Source organism: Zygotorulaspora mrakii, chromosome 6, assembly GCF_013402915.1.
Source record: "Zygotorulaspora mrakii chromosome 6, complete sequence".
NCBI classification, from domain to species: domain Eukaryota; kingdom Fungi; phylum Ascomycota; class Saccharomycetes; order Saccharomycetales; family Saccharomycetaceae; genus Zygotorulaspora; species Zygotorulaspora mrakii.
Genome location: NC_050724.1, coordinates 395,332 through 408,494, shown reverse-complemented (window position 1 = coordinate 408,494; position 13,163 = coordinate 395,332). Strand labels below are relative to the sequence as shown.

Here is a 13,163-nt window from a genome sequence, read left to right as displayed (position 1 = left end):
GTACCTATCCACAGTGGTTTCTAAAGCTTGTAACTTTACTTGGTTGAACGATAAATCACGAGTTTCTGTCTTATGTAGCACTTCCAGTGAGCCCACGGATCATAATCTAGTGAATGACCAATACCACAAATCCTGTGAAAAACAGTGTTGGGGTAAACAGTATTGGGAACTCTTGATGAATCCTTTGAAGAGCTTCTTAAGAATTATTTTTCTCCTTGCCTGATTCCTCCTATGTAAAATTTTCCAGGTTGCTTAAATACGCCTTTTTCTTTTGTGCTTAAGGCACACGTGTGAGTATAATTCTACAATGGTTGATATGAAGCGATGAGCTGAAAATGAATTAGAATGCCAAGATTGCGGTCTAAATGTATGTATGGATTATTTAGGGACATTGTGTGACTTTGAATGGCTACTGTACTACTTGTTAGTTCCTGTTGATTCGGCGGGATTGTTCTGTGATGTGGACGATGCATTTCCAGCACTAGTGATGGTATTACCTCTTGGCGAAGGACTGAATAGATTATGCACGTAGTCGCCCATGTTGAAGTTTGGTGTCCTTAGTAAATGCGATGCAGAAGTTCTGAGCTCTCTCGACGGTGTACTGGGGACGTGCGGAAGAAGACCCGAAGACGCCGAATTAGAATGCGATTCGTGAGAACTTAAGTTCACATATATCCTCTTTTGTGGTGAAGGCGAAGCTGCCACCATGTATAACGACGGGGATTCCATGAGTAGCTCTGAGTGCGACGCGGATGATGGAATGCTGTTGTGTACCACATGCATTGGCACTTTGAAGGTGCTTTGTGGGCTTGAGATGCTGGGTTTTAGGTGAGAGAATCTTATCGCCTCATCCTCGTCATCACTCCCGGCATTGCCATTGCCGTATGCCATTGGTGTTGTTGGTATGTGCGACATCTCATGGGCACCGTGTCTGGAACCCCTGAGACTAGAAGAAGATGTGTAGGGACTTGTTGCGAGATACATAAGTAGATCTACTGCAACATCGTTCTCAGAACCCGTTCTTGTATGATTGCTGAGTCGTCTCGGCGTCCGCATGACTTGTTTCATTCCGTGATCAAGATGTGCATGCTTGTTATCCTTGTCCTTTACGCTAGTGACACCTGATACTATTACCGGTGGGATATTTTGACTCTTATTTGGCTTAGGCGTCGTTGGTATATCTTCTGATTTCCCCAAAAGGTCGCCATCACTTCTCAGCGAAGAAGACGATGAGGCAGGTGGGCCAGGGGGCGGTGTTCCTGGTCTACGATATGCTTTTACAGGAGATAGATGTATATCATCTTGATTACCTTTATCCTTGATGTCAGCATCGTTTTTAACGCGGTTTTTCTTTGGTGAGACTTTGCTGATGGCCTCTTCAATTTCTCTATCACCACCTGTTTTTGATTTCCTCTTTCTAGTCACTTTGCAGTTACTATCGTGTGAAACATTTGGACTGGGGACTTTACTTAGATTCACCTTCAATTGACGTGTCATTTGAGCCAATTCTGCTCGTTTCAGAATCATATTCGCTATCTCTTGCTCTTGCTCATCTGACAGGTTTTCCTGCCCCTGAATTTCACCCGCTATAGCCATCATAAACCTTCAACAATTGTTTTTTGTCAAAATTACTATAACAGATCTTTACGTGTTTTGTCTTTTAAGTAGTTTTTTTTTGTTAATTGAAGAAATCGAGATGAAATTTTAACCAAATTATGCATAAAGTCGCAATCTAATTAGTTTACCTAGATGAGTAAAATATTGCACCGAAATCTGTTGGATACTTCGCAAGATGCTATTGAGATCCAGCTTGCTGCTAAGACAACCAAGACGGCTTCTGATTACTGAACAATGTAAAATCACATCTTCATTGATAAAAGCTATTATTCACCAGAGAATTGGCTGTAGGTCATTTATTACCTCCAATAGGCTGCTGAATGACGAGAAACGAAAAAATGAAGGTAGTAAGATGGCTACTTTGAAGGTTGACAAGCCTATGATGATGATTGCGTTCACATGTAAAAAATGCAATACAAGATCATCGCACACCATGTCGAAACAAGCATATACGGGTGGGACGGTCCTGATTAAATGTCCATCATGTAACGCAAGACACCTTATAGCAGATCATTTGAAAATATTTAGAGATGATAGTGTTACCATAGAGGATATCCTAAAGGCCAAAGGAGAATCCTTATCATCAACTACAGATGACCTGGTATTCGAGGATATACCAGAAAATCTACGGAATGTAATAGGCCATTATGCAAAGGATGCACCAAAAGATCTGAGGAAGAAATTGGACAATGAAGTGGTGCGTGAGTTGCCAAACCCGTCAAAAGATGCCCAATGAGGACGCCTTGTTATTTATATACGAACACACTTCAACACATAGTATATAAGCTACACGTTTATAACATAGATAGCTGCTATCGGAAAATGCACTGATTCAATTTTTTTTAAGTCCATTCTATTCAGCAACAGAGTCAGCCCGTGGTGGCCTTAATTATATCATAGATTGTTAGCGTCTAAAATACAATCGAAAATCTAAACTTAAGAAAGCTAAAACGAAAACAGAAAGGACAGGAAGGTCACAAGTTAACGAAGCCCTAAAGGCGCTCGATTGCATTACATGAAGTTACTATGAACCGATTACAGCTTTTTGGTACGTCCAAGTATTTCTCGTTATCTTCAAAGGACACTACTTCTGAGATTCCAAAAAAGCATGAACGCAAAACCTCATCAAGGAAGCATGGAACCAGATGCCCGGACTCCACAGAGGTGCAGGATGACAGTTTGCATTTGTTAAATTTGCCATTCAAAATCTTGACTCAAATACTTGAATGTTTGGACGTTTCTACTCTTCTTTCTTTATGCAGAGTGAACTCACAGCTATATGATATTATTTCTAATCGCTTCCTTTATCAAGATGTTGTCTTAGATAATAAACTATCATTATTGAAATTCAATGCCCTAATTCATTCAGAATTTCATAGCGCAAATGCATTACTAGGCAGGAAGGAGGAGTCAATCGATTCTCAGAACATAAGATTTTTAGTTAAGGCTATTGAATTCAGCAATCCCCAGTGTCAAGATGCTCTACTGAAATACGGAAAGTTTCATAATAGGAAAGGGCAGGCCTCCGTTATCGGTGGCTCGTACGTGTTCAATAACGAAAGTCGGACAGTTTCCAGTAATTCAAGGTCTTCTTCCCTAACCAGAAAGCAATCAAATTCGAATAGCAACTCATTTCTTGGCAGTACTAACTACATTGTACCGCAGGACACGAGCCATGTCCCACCGTTTGAGTGTTACAAACAGTTAAACAAGCTGGAATCACAATATAGCCATTATACGTATATTGAGCTGATGCTTGCTATTATAGATCATCTTCCTAATCTTTGCCATGTCAGACTCACGAATGTGGAACCGAATTTTAAGATTCCTTTATGGTACTCAGTGTTTAATGATGGATCGAGGGATTTTTTCAAAAAGATTATAAATGGTCAGCAATCCATCAACAGTGGTGATCTTCGTAGTTTTGAGATATCCACAAAATTTATTGCTGATTATGAGAAGAAATTTTACTCCCTAAGTAGAATTAAAACTTTAGAAATAAGAGCGACTCTGGATAAAAGGAATAAACAACAGGTTTATTTAAGACCTAACCTATTATGTTGCTTTGGAATAATCAATGAACTGATTTTGCAAGATTTGATCATTGACAATGATTCTCTTGATACCCCTCTGGAATATGTCCCGTTTCATTTACGTTTGGATGCGCCTGGTGTGTATGACTTGCATTCGACAGTTCACTTATTGACTTTGAAATCCTGCAAGATAATCCCAGGAAATGGTATATTGAAGCTCTTTCACGATTATTTCAAATGTGTGAGGAATGTGAAACTTTTGAACTTTACCAGCAAGTACGACATGCTATTGTGCAGCTGTTTCTCGTCACTTACAGATTTGACGATAGACTGTAACAGTCCATGCTTTATCAACCAGCAGCTAGTAAGCGATAATTATTACTATAACGATGATATTCCAAATTCCGAAGTTGACAGTGATAGCGATTGCGCATCATTCACAGAAACTTTATTTGAAGAACCAGTTGACATATGCCTACAGGCACCGCCGCCTACGACTGCGGTAGTTATCTCCCTGAATTTGAACTACCTACCAAGAATTCCATACGGACAAAATAAAAAGCGTCAAGCATACATTACCAAATCTCAAGACGAGTATTTTCACCAATTGCGAATACCGTCATTCCACTACTTTTATCACTATTTCAAAAAGCTGTGGGATAGATTGCCCCGTAAAAATATTAATATAAGCGTTGTAAATATTCCTTTTACAAATGTCTTCCCCTTGTCACCACAATATTTTTGTGAAAAAACGATCAGGTCTCTAGATGATGATCAGCAGACACTAATACCAAGCTATAATGAGAATAACGCTGTGCCGGAAACCGTTTCAACTCAAAACTATTGGGATGGCGCAGTTCGAGAATGTTTTAAGAACTGTTTACTACAGTTTCACGAAAACCAACCGCAGTCCGATTTGATGGAGTCGGAGATATTGGGTCAAATGGATAATGGTTTCTTCAACAATTATAAAAATTCTAAATGCTTTCAAGATATACCAAATACAAACCTTTGGTGCTTTTTGAAGTCTCTGTCTGAATTCAAATCCGTGCACATACAAATGCTCAGAAAATGGCTTTTTTGCACACCTAGATCGAGATACGACTGGGAACTTTTGTTGAAACCTGTTTTGAATGTCAACGTGCCTATCGAAGTTCGAGACAGAGATGGAGTCATGCTATACTCTTATGGGACAAAACGAATGACCAAGCGTTAAAGACTGGCCATAGCAAATACATTAGTTCGATATTGTATTATATATTATTGAGTTTGTTTTTTTCGGTGATCAGTAACTTATAGCGAACAAAACATAAAATTTAATAGATATGCAAATAAAATACACCAAAGGGAGACGTTGATCAAATCAGAGGAGTTTCTCTTGGGTTCTTCAAAATTCTCGTCATCTTTGGACTCAGAAGGGTCTTTAAAGCTTATAGGTTCTGCATCTCTAATGGCCTTAATCCTTCTGTTTGTTTTCCAATCCGTACCGTCTACATCGGAGATCGCGTATGTAGTCTCCATATCTTCTTCAGTTAAAGGTACGTATTCTCCCTTTTCTACCGAGACTCCATGCTTAATCAAAGAGCTTGCTAAACCTTTCTCTATTTTCGTCTTTATATTTAGATTTTCATATTTGCTTTGACAAAGAGGAGAATGGTTCTTGTCGATTTCTGACATAATAGGATCGTTAGCTATAGCTTCTTCCACGTCTTCTCTAGAAGGCATCTCTACCTTTTCATATTGTTTTTTCAAACTGTGAAAATCTTGCAATATTTGGGCATTACCGTCGTCATCTAATTGGATCAACCCATAGTTATTGTCTTCTTGTGAGTATTCATAAACCAAGCCTCCACTAAAAGTTGTATACATATCCCCAGAATAAAGAGGACTTATTTCTTCAAAAGTTCGAGGCAAAACTCTATTGCATCCAAATTCTGATAGAAACACAGGTTTCGAATAGGTTCTATAAGCATCAACTAATTTATCATAACCCGACGTTTGCATCGTTTGTTTCCCACACCATTGATACGAATTGACACCATAAAAATCGACACTCATATCATTTGTAGAATCCTCAGAGCATTCCAAGTAGCTTGCTAAAGGAACTCTATAATTCAGGTCATCAGCGGCCGAATAGCCAATAGGAACTTTTCTTTCACAGTGCTCTTCCTGGTAAGCTTTCATATCGCCCACCAAGGCCTTGATGTACGTAGGAGAATATTGTGCAGATCTTCTATCATTCACTACTTCGTTACCGGCAAAAAATCCAAGTGTGTTATTGTAGTGTGAAAATTGAGCAACAACTTTGAAAACATGTTCAAGATAGACTGGATTATAAGATGTCCATGGTTCATATCTATTCAAATGCTGATTTGGTAGTGGAGAGTTCACATCAAGGATCAAATACATCCCAGCAGTAGCAAGCATCGACATACATTTATCATGATTCAGATCTGGGTTTACAGAATAAATTCTAATTGTGTTGATTCCTAAGTCTTGAAACAAAAGAATATCACGAGCACAAACATTCGCATCTGTGAGCGGGTCATGTTCATAATTCACATCTGATGAGTCGCCCGGTTGGTAGTCAACACCTCTTATATAGAAAGGTTCTTTCGTTGAAGAATAAACAAATTGTTTACCATCAACCTCGATTGGATCTATAAGAGCACTGACATAACTCATTGGTATAAATGTCAGAAAAGCCGCAGCTGCCCAAACTGAACTAATACCTGAAGGCAAAATCATATTTCCACTTTTAAACTCGAGGCAGCAGACCTATACAAATAACGTCGGGTACGTAATGCTTGATAATGAGATACTACCTTCTCTTTCATCGTGCTACTTATTAATTATATATATTATTTTGTGTCAGCTCCGGCGTTTCAATATGCGTCGCAAAATTAGCGTGAGCCTAAAAAAATGAAAAATCTCTGAGTATGGCAGAAAAACGATACTGTTTACTCTATATGGCGAAATAAAGGTCTTCAGTAAGTGTAGGATATATATAGCCCTGTTCGGTTAGCTTTGTGCAACAGTCCTTGGCAGTGGCCTCGCTGATATTCAAAGTTTGCGCTATTAGTTGAATTGGAACAGCAAAGGAATTGGCATCTTTGCCCTGGCACTGTTCTCTACAGAACTTCAACACAGTCCCTGCGATATCATCTGACGAACCGGTATCTTGAACAAAAAGTGATTGTGCTCCATTTTCTATCGGTTTTGTTCCCTGAACTTGCTGAAACTTGCCTGTTGCGATGGCGAAGCATTTGATTACTTCCAAATGGTGGGCCAGTACGTCATTAAACGATTCTATAGGCTTGATTACGGCGTACTGTATGTTCTTCTTCCCTGTAAAGTCTTTGAGAGCACCGAACACCTTGACATAGGTCCCAATATGATATTGTTGTGCCAACTGAGAATTATAATTCTTGTTCATATTATCATCCTGGCTGGTGGCCAAATCTTTGGCATCCTGACTCCATTTTCTGACATCAATCTGGCCGGTTCCGTCTTCAACAGTTACCACAATATTGGCAGTATGGTCAACAATATTCCTTACCACGCCAACAAAACATATGTGGTGTAACTCCTGTGAATGTACAACGTACGGTCCATCCTGAACCTCTTGCCTAGACTCCAAAACTTCCTTTATTGTTACTGGCGTAAGTCTAGTGGAGCGACTGGGAGAGGCGGTGGATTCGCCAGTTTGAGGCCTTGATTCTGTGTTTTCAAATCCGCCGCCACCCACAGAAGAATATTCTTTATAGGGTTGATACGCTAAATTTAAACACTAGTTAGTGAATTGCCCCGAAATAGCAAAAAGCTTTAGTAGAGTAACATACTTGCCATTGTTAAGTTATATACTGAGATAACCAGAGCTCCTTAGTTGATAAATTCTGAGTAAATTGTATCTCATTCATTAAAAAAGCCCTCTTTTTGATAACGCGACTTGCTGGATAATAACGCGACTCCTGGCTATGTTGTTCTTACGTGATGTGTGATTTGAAAATTTTAAGAGCTGAAGGTCATCGCATCAGGTCTATTAACAAGCAAAACTAGTGTTTACTGAGCTGGCCCGTAGCCTTTGGGTCTTATTCTTTCTGAAAAGCCTTCAGTACGCTCATTCAATGTCTGTTCTTCTATATAGCCATCTTTTATTGGCTTCTGACACCAAAGTATTAGAGAATGACGGCTTGGAAAACTGTGATGCGAAATCCATTGAGTGGGCTAAACATATATTGAGTGGGCGCCCTAGTTTGGTATTCCAGGAAGCAGTACTCCCTTTAAAAGATACGTTGAATTTGAAGTCTGCCCTTGATAATGCGAACATCGTCGATGTTTTGAGGAATTCCATACTTGAGAAGCTTTGTGATAACAGTGAACATCTTTTGTTGTTAGCAATTTCTTTACTGCAGACCTTTCTCCAGAGCAATTATACTGGTCCGTTACCACCGAGGAGCTCTTTATATATCCTATTAAATGGTAATACAGAACAAGCAGAACAGATAAACAGACTTTTAATTGCCTCTCTGTCATCTGGTGGCCAGCAAGCGTATGATTTGATCGACGATCCCCTTTCCCTAGTGCTCTCTTTGCTGATTTTTGAGAAAATTACCAACCAGACAGTGTTGTCTGAAAATGCAACCGATAGCAATATGGCAGTCCCCGACATTGCAACATTGACGAGCAGCGGATTCTCTTCTGTGGCACATTGGTGGCTAGGGAGAGCTTTATTGGTTCACCTATCTCTTTTGCCTGAACCCTCAGGTATCATACCAAGCGTGCTATCAGTAATTTTTAGTTCGATTGATTTAGCTCATGCCATTGCAAATGACCTGCCTGAACACAGTTCTCAAGACGTTACGTTACGCATTTACACCATTTTCTATTTGGAAAATGTCAAATGCTCTTTAGCTATTAATACTGAACAGCTTTGCCTAGCTTCACTGACAAAAGTAAAAAAATTGAGAAAGTTTGAATTTGTACTCACTGGTGCCCGTGCAAAAAGAACGAAATTTCAAAGGGAGAGTCACTCAGGACTAATTATATTGGCAAAATCATCAGATGAGCTATTCAGAGAAAATCAATCCAATATAGAAAATGTTTCGCCAGAAGAGTTCCATTTGGAATCTGAGATTCTGTTAGAAAAACCCTTTTTTGAAAGCATTGCAGATGAACCACTAGATGAGCAGGTGGTAAAAAAGCAAAGACTTGACGTAGATGCAGGAATTGAGGAAGAAAAGCTTCTACCTTTAGCCCTTTGTCAAGAGAATATACCAAAAGAATTGATGCTTTTAGACCCTAATGCGCAACCTAAGTTGGCAGATTATGATGATATCCAATTACTGCTAAGATTTTACGTTATCAGGCAAAGTAGCCCCGCGAAAGATCCCTTAGTCGAAGAAGAGCTCAAAGCTTTAATCTCGAGGGTTATTTATCAAGAGGGTGTAAAGAACTGGACTATTTATTCTCGTGCATTATGGGAAAGATCAATCTTAGAAACATCAAAAGCCAAAACTGTTGAAAGGGGAATACTCCAGATGCAGTCACTTGTGGAAGAATTGGGACTAAGAATAGAATCCAGACTACTACCGGAGGGCAATATAAATTCTCATTTAAGACTGAGTTACATCCACCAGATCCCACTGCTTCCACGTTGGGAATTGGATGCGGCACTGGCAGAAAAGTATATGTCACTGGGTGTGCTGAGATCAGCCATTGAAATCTACGAAAGATTGCGGATGTCTTGCGAAATAGCGCTGTGCTATGCAGCTGTTGGCGACGAGAAGAAAGCTGAAGAAGTGTTAGTAAAAAGAATTGAGGAAAACCCCAATGATGCGAGAGCTTTGTCAATTTTAGGTGATATAAGACAAGATCCTGGTCTATGGGAAAAAAGTTGGAAAATTGGCAAATACGTCAACGCAAAGAATTCTTTGGCTAGGTACTTTTACAATCCCCCTGCGTCATCTGGTCTTTCTAGAAACTACGATGCCACCTTGGAACATTTAAATGATTCCTTGAGACAATATCCTCTAAGTTTCGATACATGGTATTTTTACGGATGCGTAGGGTTAGAATGTGATAAAATGGCCTTAGCAGCTGAAGCATTTTCGAGATGCGTATCTCTTGATCCCACACACGCATTGTCCTGGTCCAACCTAAGCGCTGCTTATGTTCAATTAGGAAAGCTCAAAGAAGCTTTTAGTTGTTTAAGGAAGGCCGTTTCTTCAGATGCACAGAAGAACTGGAGAATTTGGGAGAATTACATGTTAGTTGCGCTTAAACTAAATGAATGGAACGATGTTCTTTTGGCATGTAAAAAATTGGTCGACATACGGAGAGATAAATCAGGAGATGGCTCAATCGATGTTCAAATAGTAGAAAAACTAGTTGAGGTTCTCATTTCTTCTGATTACCCTACAGGAGATAACCAACAACTTACGCATTATCAGAAATCATGCACAGAATTTATCTGCGTAACTTTACCATCTGTCATTACCAGTGATGCAAGATGCTGGAGGTTGGTAGCCAAAGTAGAACTGTGGAGAAAAAGACCCTGGGCTGCATTGGACTGTCATGAAAAAGCGTACAGAGCCATTTCGCATAATCCTGATTTGGAAATCGATGAAAATGTTTGGAGTGAAACCGTAGATGCCTGTGAGGACTTGATAGCGGCTTACGAATCACTGGGTGAAATAGAAGGTAAGTTCGGACCTGGTTCACTCGTTTGCAAAGATTGGAAATATAAATCTCGCGCTACTATCAAAGCATTAATGAGCAAAGGAAAAAATAGATGGGATGATTCTGTGGGATGGGAAAGGTTACTAGAAATGAGAAACCAGTAATGATTTATGTTTTATATATATTTGTACACTAATTCTATCCCAATGATCTCTCCCGATCATCGTCAGAATCATTCCTCAATCTATTACCGTGCCTATGATTATGACTATCAATATGAAATTGGTTATCAGTAGAGACTGAAGCTTTAACAACTTGCGATTTTCCTTGCTGCCGTATTTGATTTAAATTTTCAGCTAAACCAGCCGATATAATATCCAATCTGTAAAGTACTTCGTTTCGAAGTTCCTCTTGTGATACACGAATGTTTTGCAATTCCGCGTATAATACCTCTAAAGTCAAACTACTCGCTTGGCTATTTATGGGCATATTAGATATCGGAAAAGGCGATGATTGTGATGATGCCACTGATTTGCTATACTGATGCTGAGTAGCAAATTGAGATAACAAATTCGATAGTACCCTTGTATTCATTTGGGCATTAACGTGCTCATCCTCTGGAGATCCTTTTGTTGACGGTGTATTAGTTTTTGCAGCCTCTATATTTGCCACATTATTTATGGGATCCAGATGATTGTCCGTTAGCCCCAGTCCCCTATCATATGAAGATGATGCAATTGGTATCTGAGAGGGAGACGATGTTTCCGAAGCTTTCGAGTCATTGTGTGGATGTCCGTGGCTGTGTGGAAAACCAATGGTAATAGAATCTAATGGAGGAGGTTGATTTGGTCCACTGCTTTCCCTGCTGGTATCATTGGATGGCGATGCATTTTTCTCGTTTTCTAAAAGATTTTCTTTGAGATTATCTTGACGCTGTGAGATTAAGTGGGAATCTCTTGATTTGGCTATTTTCAAATTCCCGGCTATTATTTCACCTTCTGTTGAGTGATGAATTTTTGTCATTTGCGATTGACTTCTTGCCGATGTTTGTTGATGTGATTCTCTCAAAAGCTTCTGTAACAATTCTAAATTACCAACTTCAATCTTGTCATCACCAGCTGTGTAAGCGTCTCTTAATTTTTCGAATTTTTTTTTTAAAGTCCTGATTTGCCGATATTTACTTCCAGTTTGCGAGTTGTATTCTTCCAAGACTTGTTCCCATGTCTGTAACCGATACGCATATGGCCTCAGATGGGGCTTGTAGCGGTCCATCAGTCGCAGGAGAAGATCATCGTGGTCTGTGAGTGCTCTATCATCCATCTCTTTAGTAGGTAGGCGTTTTTTACACAAACCGCAAAATTAACCTCTTGATTCAGGGAAAAGACAGAATTTTCAGCGCTTTCCAAATTCACTATTCCAAACAATATATATATACGTTCTTACAACATCACCTCGCTTGGGAGGTAAGTCATCTATTACAAAATTATCGTCATCATTTTATCTTATGTCATGTCTTTTTGGTATATCTTTAAAACGCGATTTTGATCATACGTTGTTACCCAGATTACAAATTTTTTCAATTTAGCGCTCAAATGTCAGTTAGAATGTGCCAATTTGCGAAAAGAAATGAAAGGATATCATAAGACTTAAAACACATCAAAGCTTGTTAAGAATATCTATCACAGTCATTGAAGGTCTTGAATGGGCTCACTACGTCAAGGAATACTGAGTTTTCAATTGCAGCTTATAAGCAGGGCCGTGTCAAAAGAGAAAAGTGCTCTTATTGGTAAAACATTCAAGCCGGCTATATATCAGCAAAGCTGTTACTCAACGGACTTTAAGCAGAAACCATACAAGGAAAAGTTACTGACGAAAGCAAGAGAGAAAGGGTTCGAAACTGTCGAAGAACTTCTAGAAAAATCAAAGGAAGACCTCTTGAGGAAAAAAAGGGAGTTTTGTAAGATTGATCCATTAAAAGAGCTCGAAAATTACGAACAACGAATGAAAATGTCGGAAAATAACGCCGGATTGACAAAATCGAAGGGACCAATCGATCCCAACATGTCCGCCACTCCGTTCAAGACTTTTGATTCATTCTTGAAGCTTGATAAAGTCAAAGATTTATCGAAGCAAGAGATAGAATTCCTTTGGAGAGCAAAATGGGTGAACAAAGACAATTCGCTGTGTGCGGTAGTGCCTTTAGATGTCTTCAATAAGATGGTTACTAAAGTGAGGGAAAATCCCGTTTTTGTTTTGCCGTTGCCAAGAGTAATAACAGGGGGAAATGAGGCGGAAGGTGCAAATAAAGAACAAGGTGTGGAGCTGCACTATGTCCAATGGCAGTTTGTTGGCCCCAATACAACTCACTGTATTATAACCTCCTTAGCTGAGTACAAACTTCATAATGAGTATTCAAAACCCCATACGATTTTCCAGTTTCATTCAGATCTGGCGAAGGAGAAGAAGTGCATTTTCATGAATGGTCAAGTTGAGCCTGACACGAACGTTTCTTTGCAAGACGCTCAGTTGCTCCTATTGAATGTTCAAAGGTTCTATGGCGCCATGGGAGAAATAACACCAGCCGCAAGGCAACGTGTTCAACTACTTCAGGATTTCACTGGAGGCTCTTCAGATTTCAGCGTTGATAAACTGATTTCTTTATCACAATCAATGGAAAACTAAGGCGTGTAGAACATGTATATACGAAAATTTTTACATTAGTAGGCAAAGTTTCCTAATACATATTCATCTCATAGATAAGAGGGAAGAGGGGTGTACTGCAAGCTAGCCATTTGAGAATTTTTTTTTAAATCAGTTTTCAATTTTTCACTT

At 39.3% G+C, this 13,163-nt stretch overlaps 8 protein-coding genes across 8 annotated transcripts; 4 read left to right on the top strand and 4 right to left on the bottom strand.

Moving 5' to 3' along the window:
- Nucleotides 1-417: 417 nt before the first annotated feature.
- On the bottom strand, nt 418-1,599 carry HG535_0F02070 (uncharacterized protein; the record flags this gene model as incomplete). The annotated part of the gene is made up of 1 exon (XM_037289527.1): nt 418-1,599. One exon carries the CDS (start codon nt 1,597-1,599, stop codon nt 418-420), a length of 1,182 nt encoding a protein of 393 aa, XP_037145422.1.
- Nucleotides 1,600-1,792: 193 nt separating this feature from the next.
- ZIM17 (Zim17p) lies at nt 1,793-2,353 on the top strand (the record flags this gene model as incomplete). The annotated part of the gene is made up of 1 exon (XM_037289526.1): nt 1,793-2,353. The coding sequence occupies one exon, from the start codon at nt 1,793-1,795 to the stop codon at nt 2,351-2,353; it is 561 nt and encodes a 186-aa protein (XP_037145421.1).
- Nucleotides 2,354-2,643: 290 nt separating this feature from the next.
- Nucleotides 2,644-4,866, top strand: SKP2 (putative SCF ubiquitin ligase complex subunit SKP2; the record flags this gene model as incomplete). The annotated part of the gene is made up of 1 exon (XM_037289525.1): nt 2,644-4,866. The coding sequence occupies one exon, from the start codon at nt 2,644-2,646 to the stop codon at nt 4,864-4,866; it is 2,223 nt and encodes a 740-aa protein (XP_037145420.1).
- A 77-nt stretch (nt 4,867-4,943) lies between these two features.
- Nucleotides 4,944-6,398, bottom strand: GAS4 (1,3-beta-glucanosyltransferase; the record flags this gene model as incomplete). Its single annotated transcript, XM_037289524.1, has 1 exon — nt 4,944-6,398. One exon carries the CDS (start codon nt 6,396-6,398, stop codon nt 4,944-4,946), a length of 1,455 nt encoding a protein of 484 aa, XP_037145419.1.
- A 217-nt stretch (nt 6,399-6,615) lies between these two features.
- Nucleotides 6,616-7,499, bottom strand: RFA2 (Rfa2p; the record flags this gene model as incomplete). The annotated part of the gene is made up of 2 exons (XM_037289523.1): nt 6,616-7,427; nt 7,493-7,499. 2 exons carry the CDS (start codon nt 7,497-7,499, stop codon nt 6,616-6,618), a joined length of 819 nt encoding a protein of 272 aa, XP_037145418.1.
- Nucleotides 7,500-7,777: 278 nt separating this feature from the next.
- Nucleotides 7,778-10,495, top strand: EMW1 (tetratricopeptide repeat-containing protein EMW1; the record flags this gene model as incomplete). Its single annotated transcript, XM_037289522.1, has 1 exon — nt 7,778-10,495. The coding sequence occupies one exon, from the start codon at nt 7,778-7,780 to the stop codon at nt 10,493-10,495; it is 2,718 nt and encodes a 905-aa protein (XP_037145417.1).
- A 34-nt stretch (nt 10,496-10,529) lies between these two features.
- DAL82 (Dal82p) lies at nt 10,530-11,651 on the bottom strand (the record flags this gene model as incomplete). The annotated part of the gene is made up of 1 exon (XM_037289521.1): nt 10,530-11,651. The coding sequence occupies one exon, from the start codon at nt 11,649-11,651 to the stop codon at nt 10,530-10,532; it is 1,122 nt and encodes a 373-aa protein (XP_037145416.1).
- A 381-nt stretch (nt 11,652-12,032) lies between these two features.
- Nucleotides 12,033-13,013, top strand: ATP11 (Atp11p; the record flags this gene model as incomplete). Its single annotated transcript, XM_037289520.1, has 1 exon — nt 12,033-13,013. One exon carries the CDS (start codon nt 12,033-12,035, stop codon nt 13,011-13,013), a length of 981 nt encoding a protein of 326 aa, XP_037145415.1.
- Between the last annotated feature and the right edge of the window lie 150 nt (nt 13,014-13,163).